General features: G+C 41.0%; 1 protein-coding gene across 1 annotated transcript in view; it reads right to left on the bottom strand.

Annotated features, from left to right (window-relative positions):
• si:dkey-240h12.4 (death-associated protein kinase 2) overlaps window positions 1-11,560 on the bottom strand; it is a 63,880-nt gene extending 52,320 nt beyond the window's left edge. The window contains exons 1-2 of the mRNA XM_050034057.1: window positions 11,490-11,560; window positions 9,351-9,572 (exon numbers count right to left, since the gene is read on the bottom strand). Of these exons, the coding sequence (XP_049890014.1) occupies window positions 9,351-9,572; window positions 11,490-11,551 (284 nt within the window). The 5' untranslated portion in view covers window positions 11,552-11,560. The remainder of the gene's footprint in view (window positions 1-9,350; window positions 9,573-11,489) is intronic.
• Window positions 11,561-12,106: the final 546 nt, after the last annotated feature.

Genomic DNA, 12,106 nt, shown 5'->3' with positions numbered 1-12,106 from the left:
CCTTATCCGCTGCGAGGGTCATAAGGACAGAGGGATGTCATATGCTGTAAAGCCCTGTGAGGCAAATTGTGATTTGTGATATTGGGCTTTATAAATAAAATTGAAATTGAAAAATTGAAATTTAAGTGCTTGGTCTTGTCGGAAAGCTACAATTTCGCTGTTTCATGTGATATGCGTGGTTTCTCGCTATGACGCACGGTCGCGGAGAAAATCAATAGAGAAGAACAGGTGTGAATTTGGACGCACAATGCGTCGTTCGGGCCCATAGGGTTAAAATGACATTCAACTAACTGCTCCTTTCAATGTTGGCTGTTTGTTAAGACACAACTCATGTTGCTAATGATCTGTCATCGTCAGGAAAACTGTGTACACAACTACTAAGTAAAGGAAGTCAAAGGGGACATTTAACTGTTTGTCTGACTTGGAGGTTTTTTTTCCAACCTGTCAGGCTGTCTGACTGCTCTGGACTGCAGTTAGACAGACCCGTCAGGTGATGTCGTTGTCTTCACAGATCACAGCTATTCACTTGAGCCCCTTTTCCACTGCCCAAAAACCCGCTACACGTCTGTACACGTGCCATGTCTTTAACTGCAAGGAAAACACGAGGTCGGGCCCTGTGTGCAACTCTTGTGCCTAATCTGTGCCAACTTTCAAAAGGACAGAGGCAGGTTGCGTCTGAAGTCGCTAAGCAACATGAAATCTTGAGTGCAGAGCTAATCTTCTTCCAGGTGCTGTGTGTAGGCCTAAAATATTGTCCTTGGGGCAGATTTAAAGATCTGGGTTGCCCTGCAATAAGACGATCAACTTCTCTTCCATAATTACCACAGACTGATATGTGCCCAATGGCACGGTGGTGTGGGGCGGCACGGTGGTCTGGTGGTCAGCACTGTCGCCTCACAGCAAGAGGGTTGCTGGTCGATCCCGGGTGGGGGAGCCCTTCTGTGCGGAGTTTGCATGTTCTCCTTGTGTCAGCGTGGGTTTTCTCCGGGTACTCCGGCTTCCTCCCACAGTCCAGTGACATGCAGATTGGGTATAGGTTAATTGGTGACTCTTAATTGTCCGTAGGTGTGAATGTGAGTGTGAATGGTTGTCTGTCTCTACATATCAGCCCTGCGATAGTCTGGTGACCTGTCCAGGGTGAACCCCGCCTCTCGCCCAATGTGAGCTGGGATAGGCTCCAGCCCCCGCGCAACCCTCAAGAGGATAAACGGTTAGATAATGGATGGATGATATTTACAGAAGGGAAAGATATCGGTCAGTTGTGATTGGTTGTTCCCTGTCACAAGGTGCATGCTGCTCGAAATACAACACCTGGGTGAACGCGCTAATTTGTAGCTCCTTTACCTGTGAGATGCAATGACGCACCACCACAAAATACTGTCCATGTCCGCCTAAGCAGTACTCGAACATCAATCCAGTTTAGTCTGCACTGAGTTTAAAAGAGAGACTGAATAAGTAAGAGATACATAAAAAGAAATAACCACTGTAAAGTTTTCACTGGTCTCCATGCTGCTTTCTACTATTTACTAACCTGTTTTCTGGCCTGTTTGTTACGTTGAAAAAAAAAAAAAACACAGAAAGGCATACTCATCTGCTGCAGAGCTGTGTACACAGATGTGGTTTACTGGCAACTAGAAAGGAGTCTGTGGCCTGTTTAAAAAACTTGCTTAACACATGCTAATTTTGGTGGACAAGGGGTATTGGTGAGTGCAGTGTTGTTATTATTAGTGACTATTTTACTAATTTATTTTAATGTCTTTTGGTGTGTTTAATACAGATCTAGCTTCAGCACATCACCTCACTTTAACAAGTATTTAGCTTTCGTATTGGACCTATTTCCCAACCAACATCAGCTGGGCCCTGTAACTAGTACACACAGCATTGCACACTGACACTTATATCTCCATCTGGAAGCAGTTCACCTAATCTATTTAATGATATACTTTTTCCCAACCCAGGGTGATGACCAAGAAACCAATTTCTACTGATAATAAATTGTTATCCTCTACACATTAATAAATTGTGTGAAAAAATTATTTTCTCATCTGAAAGGGGCCATATTATATAGCTTATATCTTTTTAAGTACATGTTGTTGGTAATACTTGTGTACTTTTACTTAAATATCATTTTGAATGCAGGACTTTTACTTGCAAGAGTATTTTCACATTGTGATATTCCTACTACTATTTAAGAAAGGAAAGGTGTATATATTTTTTCTCACTGTGTGACTGCTTGCTACTTTTAAAACACAGCATATTGTATTTGTAGTGATCCATGACTAAATAGATGAATTTACTTGCATGCAGTGTGGCTCTTGTCCAGGTCCCTTTTACTTTCAACCTTACAGCCTAAATGCTTCCATACCTGAGCCTTAAAACCAGCTGGACTGTATCCATCTGCAGTTGCACGCACTAATCTTTTGTGGGATATTCATGCCAAGGTAGTGTTTAGTGATTGCATACTGTAATATTTCACCGGATATACAGTGCATCCGGAAAGTATTCACAGTGCTTCACTTCTTCCACATTTTGTTATGTTTCAGCCTTATTCCAAAATGGATTATATTCATTCTTTCCTCAAAATTCTACACACAACACCCCATAATGACAACGTGAAAAAAGTTTTTTTTGAGATTTTTGCAAAGTTATTAAAAATAAAAAACTAAGAAATCACATGTACAGTATTCACAGCCTTTGCCATGAAGCTCAAAATTGAGCTCAGGTGCATCCTGTTTCCACTGATCATCCTTGAGATGTTTCTACAGCTTAATTGGAGTCCACCTGTGGTAAATTCAGTTGATTGGACGTGATTTGGAATGGCACACACCTGTCTATATAAGGTCCCACAGTTGACAGTGCATGTCAGAGCACAAACTAAGCATGAAATCAAAGGAATTGTCTGTAGACCTCCGACACAGGATTGTCTCGGGGCACAAATCTGGGGAAGGGTACAGAAAAATTTCTGCTGCCTTGAAGGTCCCAATGAGCACAGTGGCCTCCATCATCCGTAAATGGAAGAAGTTCAGAACCACCAGGACTCTTCCTAGAGCTGGCCGGCCGTCTAAACTGAGCGATCGGGGGAGAAGGGCCTTAGTCAGGGAGGTGACCAAGAACCCGATGGTCACTCTGTCAGAGCTCCAGCGTTCCTCTGTGGAGAGAGGAGAACCTTCCAGAAGGACAACCATCTCTGGAGCAATCCACCAATCAGGCCTGTATGGTAGAGTGGCCAGACGGAAACCACTCCTTAGTAAAAGGCACATGGCAGCCTGCCTGGAGTTTGCCAATTTGCACCTGAAGGACTCTCAGACCATGAGAAACAAAATTCTATGGTCTGATGAGACAAAGATTGAGCTCTTTGGCGTGAATGCCAGGCGTCATGTTTGGAGGAAACAGGCACCGCTCATCACCGGGCCAATACCATTGTAGTGTATTATCATTTGCTCTGAAGGTTTGGAACAGATGACCAGTAAGGGGCCCAGGGTTAAAAAGCATATATGGTCAGGGTCAAAGAAAAGATATTTATGGTTCAGGGTTAAAGTGGGTGAAATCCAACTAGGGTCACCCTTGGTTGTTTGTCTGACTTTGTCTCACATTTCACAGAAACAGCGTGTCTATATAATGGGAGTAATTTGGGGCTGCTTTTCAGAGTGGTCCACATCGGCTGAAGAACCCTCTCCAAGCATTCTAGATGCTTGATAGATGCTGTACTTCTTGTAATAAACCTTTTCTTTAAGCAAGCAAGACGGTGTCATCTGGAGTCTTCTTCATCACCTTCATATCATCGCTAGTTAATAAACAACACCATCCCTACAGTGAAGCATGGTGGTGGCAGCATCATGCTGTGGGGATGTTTTTCAGCGGCAGGAACTGGGAGACTAGTCAGGATAGAGGGAAAGATGAATGCAGCAATGTACAGAGACAGTTCATCTTTCAGCAGGACGACGACCCTAAGCACACAGACGAGATATCAAAGGAGTGGCTTCAGGACAACTCTGTGAATGTCCTTGAGTGGCCCAGCCACAGCCCAGACTTGAATCCGATTGAACATCTCTGGAGAGATCTGAAAATGGCTGTGAACCGACGCTTCCCATCCAACCTGATGGAGCTTGAGAGGTGCTGCAAAGAGGAATGGGCAAAACTGCCCAAAGATAGGTGTGCCAAGCTTGTGGCATCATATTCAAAAAGACTTGAGGCTGTAATTGCTGCCAAAGGTGCATCAACAAAGTACTGAGCAAAGGCTGTGAATACTTATGTACATGTGATTTCTTAGTGTCTTATTTTTAATAAATTTGCAAACATTTCAAAAAAACTTTTTTCACGTTGTCATTATGGGGTGTTGTGTGTAGAATTTTGAGGAAAAAAATGAATATAATCCATTTTGGAATAAGGCTGAAACATAACAAAATATGGAAAAAGTGAAGCGCTGTGAATACTTTCCGGATGCACTGTAGTATAAAATTACTACATATTATTGAATAGTGAATGGTCTGCAGCCATTTTATTTTAAAAATGTAAACAGGCAACGTAATCAATTTGAAAGCACCTGAAGGCTCATTTATGCTCCCTTTACGTACGAAAATGTATACGTCCGTTTCAAACGATGTTACCGTCACTGCCCTCATACTTCCATGCGCCCTTTACGTTGGCATGGATGTTAACCAATATATCCACCAGGGGGCAGCCCAGCGTCAAAAGTTTATGACAACAACAAACTCAAAAACAAACATGGCGACTGTGGAGGAGATATTGATAATGTACCTCTTGCATAAAAGACAAAAACAGAGGCAGCGTTGAGGGAGGCAGTGGTCGGGGAGGCCGTTAAATACATCGCGACTGGAGGACGGAGAATTCTTTTCTCTAGTACTGCCGATGAGAGAAATTGAATTGTTATTTCTTCTTCGTGTCTCACTAGAGCTACGTATCTGGTAGTGACAGCAACACTGCACCCACGGTTCCCGGTGGTACTGCTCCGTTTGGCCTGTATCCGTAAGCTTTATGGAAATGTGCAGAAATACGGACGAAATGAACGCAGAGCACGAACAGAAGGCTCCGTCCGTATCCGGATCCGTATTTAACGTTGAGCATAAATGAGCCCTTACAGTTTCCTGCTTGTGTGGGAATAACTGAGGGGGAAACAGAGTGCTCTGCTGTGCTGTTTACATTCTGTCTACAGCAGTGGAGAGCAGCCTAGCTTCAGGAAATGAAGCTGAGCGGACTTTTTTTGAGGTGAAACTGACTGAGCAGAGAGTTATTTTCCTCATCATAGAGTTGGTTTAAGTTGTTTAATGCTGCAGTGTGTGTTAATCAGCTGTAAGGTTGCAGTGGGATACTGATTTCAAGGTAAACTGTGATATGAAAGTTAATGATTATCATACTGTGTGCATTTGGTTGTTTATGATATTGAAAAAAAAATGCAACTGGACGGAGAATCTCACCTTTATTATAGTTTAAGGGCGAGACTTTTTACACGTACTTTCATTTAAAAAATGGTTTCAAGTTTGTATTTTAGTAATAAAATGTTCAACCAAAAAAAAACCCTTCAGTTTTCATTTCTTTAAGGCTCATTCTGACTTTCAATAATAATGTTTCTGTAATACCTTGACACAATTATCATACTAAGAAAATGTCATACCATTGCAACACTAGTCAGCCAATTTTGTTTGTTAATGTTACTACTGATCACTGCTCTGCTCTGGTAACATTTGTCTCTACATATACAAAGTATTCACCATATACTTCACATTTGTCTCTCAAATGTAATTATTTAGATATTTACTAAAATAAGCTTGCACCCACTGCCTTCTGTGAAGATGAAATACAAGTTAACTGTAGAATGTCCGCACTGTAGACTTTCCAGTTGCTGCACTGCCCTCGTGGTTGAGTTACGCTTCTTTCGTTCCATCAACATCACATTATTAATAAACATTAATAATCGATTATTGACATTTGTGAATCAGTGCCAAACTGTCCATGTCTGCACCGCAATTCATCTAAGAATTGATTACTTCCCCTACCCCTAGCAAAGGATCTGAGTATTTCTTTCTTTACTGCATGAGCCTCGCTGCCACAACATTCTGGTTTTGCAACACATTCTCACTCCGACATCATCGCATATTAACGTCTGCTCATGAACTCTCCACGTCGAGATACAACGTCTAAGGTACCCTGGGTGCATTGGTTGTTGATGTTCTGGGACGCTGTATCAAGTTCTGCCTGTTACATGCATTGTTTGTTTGCAAAACTTCAGTTTTCACATGAAAATGTAGTGTGAGTTTGCATACAGTTTCTTTCAAAATAAACGCACAACGTCATGCCCTGTGAACTGACGTTTTTGTTTTCTTTTCAGTAACACACGTCCATGGTTGGGTTTAAGCAATAACAGCACATGGTTGGGCTAGGGAAAAAAGAACAGGGCTTGGCTTTACAATCTAACAGGAAGCGTACACTGGCCTCCCAGCTCGAAGTCAGTGGTTGTTGGACCAATCCACCACCCCTCCCACCCAACCCACTCGGACTTCCGCACCCTTAACTTTCATTGTTGTCCCACCGCGTTTCCCCCTGACACTTATGGGCGCTGTTAAACAGCGACCAGCGACTGGCCACATATCATGCTAACATTAGGGCAGCTTTTTTTTCATGGGTGTCTGACGTTGAAGGTCACTGACCAAGCGCCGGATTTCCACAAGTGAGACTGGGTTGGGTTTTAGCATTAAGTTTAAGACTCATTTAAACCCGATACTACCCGAGAAAGTGGATGAGAAAGAGCAAACCAAACCGAAACTGTTGCTGCAGTTAAAAGATAAAAAAAAAAAAAAAAAAAAATCCAAATAACTATCACAAAATACACATTTTATAATTCTTGACATCCTGGAATCTTCACTCCCCTTTTCCATCTCTGCACGTCTCCTTTCTAACATTGATTATCTTCATGAAAGTCAGACCAAGACTTTATTTTTCATGCAAAAAAACTTGAAGAATTTGGGCTCATTTTTACTTTTGTCTCTAAATACAAGTGCTCACATGTTGGTTGAAATGTCAGTTAAGTCAGTACTTGTGCCAAAGTAGTAGATTAGTACTCAAGTGCTTTTGCCACCAAAGTTTATAGTGATTTCAGTCATTTGTTCACCTACAGTCTAACACTGTCCATGACGCAATTTTTAATCCAACTGTACCCAAACTGGTCTACTATGAAATTTGGAATATGTGTTAGCATTTCCACACTGTTTTCAGTTTGACAAATCCAATATTGCCTACAGGTCGCAGTATTAGAACTTAGCCTGTGTAGACACTGGGCTTTATCTCCTCATCACAATCAAACAAGTACCACAGATGGTCAGGCCAATGTATCTCTTCTGAGAAACACAATGCACACTTATCTTATTGATGTTCATTGATTGAAGGTTATCGTAACAATCATGCATTGTCAGTTGCTCTATTAATCAGTTAAGTTAAAGCTAACATTGACTTGAGTCTGTTTGTGTGTCAGGTGTCCTTGAGTGCTTTAAAAGGCACCTAACCTACAAATATGACCAATTCTGTCATATTTTTAGCGTGAGGAATTTTTATTACTCCCTCACTCACCTCATTCCTTAATGCAAACAAAGGTACCTAAGCCAGTAAAAAAAACAGTTAAAACAGGGTCCTCTGAAGCTATGGAGAGATTGCACAGACCCCTCAAAACACAGAAAATGACAAACCTCAGTGACAACAGGTCAGTCGCTCTGACTTCTATTGTCATTAAGTACTTTGAGAGACTCATCTTGTAATACTTTTTCTGACTCTCTCCAATGCTCTTTGCAGTTTGCATACAGACATGATAGATCTGTAGATATATATAGACGCCATAAACCTGGTCCTGCTCTTTGTTCTACAGCATGCCAACAGACTCAACAAGCTGATCAGAAAGGCCAGTGACATTGTGGGGGTGGAGCTGGACCCTTTGACAGCAGTGTCAGACAGGAGGATGCTGTCAAAGGTGCGGGCGATACTTCAGCATGGCTCTCACCCTCTCCACAACGCTCTGGTCGAACTGAGGAGCACCTTCAGCCAGAGACTGATTGCTCCTAAATGCACCACTGAGCGCCACAGGAAGTCATTCTTACCTGTGGCCATTAAACTGTACAACTCCTCCCTCTGATGATCGGACTCATTTGGCTATTTATAAAACAAATCACACAATATAATTACTCATTCTTATTTCATTTATAATGCTACAACCATTTCATTGTATATTGTATATATTTCAGATTGTCTACTTTACTGTTTTTATTATTTATTTTACTTTATTGTCTACTGTAATATTTTATTTATGTTAATGTCTACTTTAATATTCTATTTTATTCTATTTTATTCTAATGTCTACTTTAATATTTTATTTTATTTTATTTTATTTTAATGTCTACTTTAATATTTATTTTACTTATTTCATTGTCTATTTTAGTATTTTATTTATATCTTCATCTTTATCTCTTGTTTCCATTCATGCTGTATTTCTATTTCTACTTTGCACGGAGCATTGGAACAAAAACAATTTCCCCCCGGGGATTAATAAAGTATTCTGAATCTGAATCTGAATCTGAAGCATGGTGACAACCCACACACATATGCCCACATACTGTTTGTAGACTTCAACTCTGCTTTTAATACTGTCATCTGTGACCTACTGCTAAGAAAGTCACGCACCGCAAAGTCTCTAGCTCTGTCTGTCGGTGGATTCATAACTTCCCTTTCAACAGGAAATGGTCTGTCAAAGTCAGTGACCACATCTCAGAACCACTATACTTCTCTGTTGTACTGCTGTACTCACTCTCCACCAGTGACTTTAAATCCAAGAGCCAATGTGTCAAACTTTTTAGGAGGGGTATACTTGCAAAAATGGAATATAATACAATAAGTACGTTTTCTTTAGTGAATAATTGCCTGAATATAAGAATTGTTATGTCTTTAGCAGATCTTGGGTCTGCTAAATAAACAGACATTTTTTTGACATTTTGTTGAACAGAGTGTAAATGCTATAACATAATACAGCATTCATTTTGGAGTGGAATTTGCCGACACAACTAAACAAAGCAGAGCCATCATTCATGTTACGAGAGTCGTGCTTTTTTGCTGTAACAAATGTCCAATTCTCACGGCAATGCTCACACTGAACAAGCTGTCATGACAAATGACACATATGCATCGGGATGTCACAATTCTCCAAATTGTGACACCACCACTATGCACACATGTAGATGCACACTTGATTAGTCCTGGAGAACACACTACAATCACAGGAAGAAATCAAACATGTACAAACACAAACACAAACACACACACACACACACACACACCCTCTCTTTTTAACTCACAGCTCCAGAATGAGCACCACCTCAGCTCGGCTCTCAAAGACGTCTTTGAGAGTCACGATGTTTGGATGTTGTATTGCCTGGAGGATCTCCACCTCCTGCTCCACACTGTTCCTGTCCAGGCCCAGACGGCTGCACGTGTTCTTCCGAATCTTCAGGAATTTGCCTGCCCAAAAAGTCCCAGTGGCCCGCTCTCGAACCTGTCGAACCTGACCAAAATGCCCACTGGATGGGGCAAGAACATAATCCAAAGTTAACACCAAGCTTGGGATACAGCAAGAATATTTTGTTTTTACAATTTGCAAATTATATAGATATATATTTTTAATTTAGGCAAAACTGTGGAAGCTCTGATAGACCTAACACCTGCTGCAAAACAGCAATGCATTCCAAAAGCCTTTTTTTAACCTTTGAGACAGAACATGCATCTGCACATTTCCATAAATCCAGTGTTGCATTTCCATGCAGACATGTAAACAAAAGAAATAATGAACACAAACATTATAAAGATTGTTGGGTTGGCCACCACCACAATTTTTGTTGTTTGGTGCTGCACACTGGTATCTGGGATCTGTGCACAGTTTTAGTTTAAAAGTGCTTGTGTGTTCACAGCTAGATCGGTGGAAAGTGTAGGAATCATAACCATGTTTAAATGTATCCCCTCAATGTTTAGACTGTGCAGAAGGACATTGACAACTTAGTCCCTGGTAATTAATGTGTTGTTCTGGCAAAGGTAAGATTTCAAAATACACATCTGGGGCCAGGTGGATAAATTCTGTTTTCCATTTTCCACACATAAACTGGTAAATATGAAAACAGAATGTAAATGGTAAATGGACCTGCATTTGTATAGCGCTTTTCTAGTCATCTAGTGACCACTCAAAGCGCTTTTTACACTACGAGTCACGTTCACCCATTCACACACACATTCATACACTGGTGGCCGAGGCTACCATACAAGGTGCCACCTGCTACTCAGTTTTAACACACTCACACACCGATGGAACAGCCATCGGGAGCAATTTGGGGTTCAGTATCTCGCTCAAGGAAACTTCGACATGCAGCCTGGAGGAGCCTGGGATCGAACCACTGATCTATCGATTGGTGGACGACCTGCTCTACCTCTGAGCCACAGTACTAGCATTCACTCAAAGTGTAATATGACTAACAGGGTGTTAGTTATACTTCTTTTTATTTACATTAAAATAATTGTATTTCCCTAAGCTTTTCATTTGAGGAACATAATTTGATGATTGCAATATCACTGCTGAAGATGGCGTCTGTCTACATGTCATGAATAGTCACAGCTGTGCATGGCAACAGCTGCTCTGGCAATGCTGGAGAACGGATGCTCATCTTTTCATTGAAAGAAAGCTGAAGCAGACAAAAGTATTGAGGTGCAAACTTGATTAAATGCCTGTTACATGTTTACAGGGCCTTCTTTTAAATAAGATGACGTACAACAGTGGAACCGGATGACTTGGAAAAAAATCTTAACCTAGTTCAGGAAAAACTGAAAGTAAGAAAAGCTGTGTGCAACATTCAGAGCATATCTGTGGTTCAGTCTGTGGCGGGACTGTCTGCACATGGTTCTCAAAATGGAGGTGACCAACAGTGCTAACTCAATAAACAATGCTAACAACTGGCACTCTGCAGTGCAGAGTGGCGCCAATGAAGTAGCCAGTGGGACACACTCACAGGGACTCACACACACAGAGGGAGTGTGACTTCATTCTCTCCTCAGAACACCATTACTCCTAAATCTTTACATAGAAAACGGTGGTTTGCTAATATTCTGAATGTTACATACAGCTTCTTTAAGGGGTTGGCTAATAATTCAAGGGAATGTCTAATTAATTGACTTCTTATTGACTTCTCAGTCAGTCTAAAGCTGTGAGTAACACTGAGTAACTAACTCATCTGCCTTCATAAAGCTGTGTCAGTGATACCTTTTGTTTCTGTCAATTTTCTGGGGAAGTTTATTAACCAGTCACTCAGTTTAGCTAACTGTTGTTTGTTTTTTTGTAGGGAATATGAACAAATTAAATTTGAAAATCTGGAGTACAGAAGAAATACAACATCTGTAAATGTCTAAATAACTAATGACTGTATTGTGGTGAACACTGCTTGATATATCCATACCTTCCCAAAGCTTCCCCTATCTCATAAAAGTCTTCCACACTTTCAGGCTTGAAGACAGCCATGTTGCTTTGCTTCACTTCAGTCCCCCGATCCTCTGTTTGTCTTCTCCTCACTATTTAACGGCCATCTTCAAGTGGTTCATGATTCTCCAACTCCACCTACGCCAAAGTTGGACCTGAGTATAAGTCACAATAACATGTCAGAAATTACACATTTCAGCACAGTAAGGGCTTCTTCATGTATGTCAACAGTAAAAAAAAAAATAAAAAATTTAAAAATCAATATTCTCTGAACCAAGCCCGGCCCGAGGCTGCAGCACGGCACTGTGCACACAGTCAATGGAGCGGTATGAGGGGCCGTACAAGCCATAATTCATTCTGGCCCTCTCACACACATACATTCTCCTTACACATACATATATTTTCTCTCTCACACACATACATTCTCCTTACACATACATATATTTTCTCTCTCACACACATACAATCTCCTTTCACATACATATATTTTCACTCTCACACACATACATTCTCCTTTCAAATACATATATTTTCACTCTCACATATATATATACACTTTTCAACACATACACATAGGCTGCGGTCGGAAAGTCTTTT

This window comes from Epinephelus moara, chromosome 22, assembly GCF_006386435.1.
Source record: "Epinephelus moara isolate mb chromosome 22, YSFRI_EMoa_1.0, whole genome shotgun sequence".
In the NCBI taxonomy this organism is placed as follows: Eukaryota; Metazoa; Chordata; class Actinopteri; order Perciformes; family Serranidae; genus Epinephelus; species Epinephelus moara.
The sequence above is the reverse complement of the archived record's forward strand: the minus strand, read 5'-3'. Positions and strand labels throughout refer to the sequence as shown.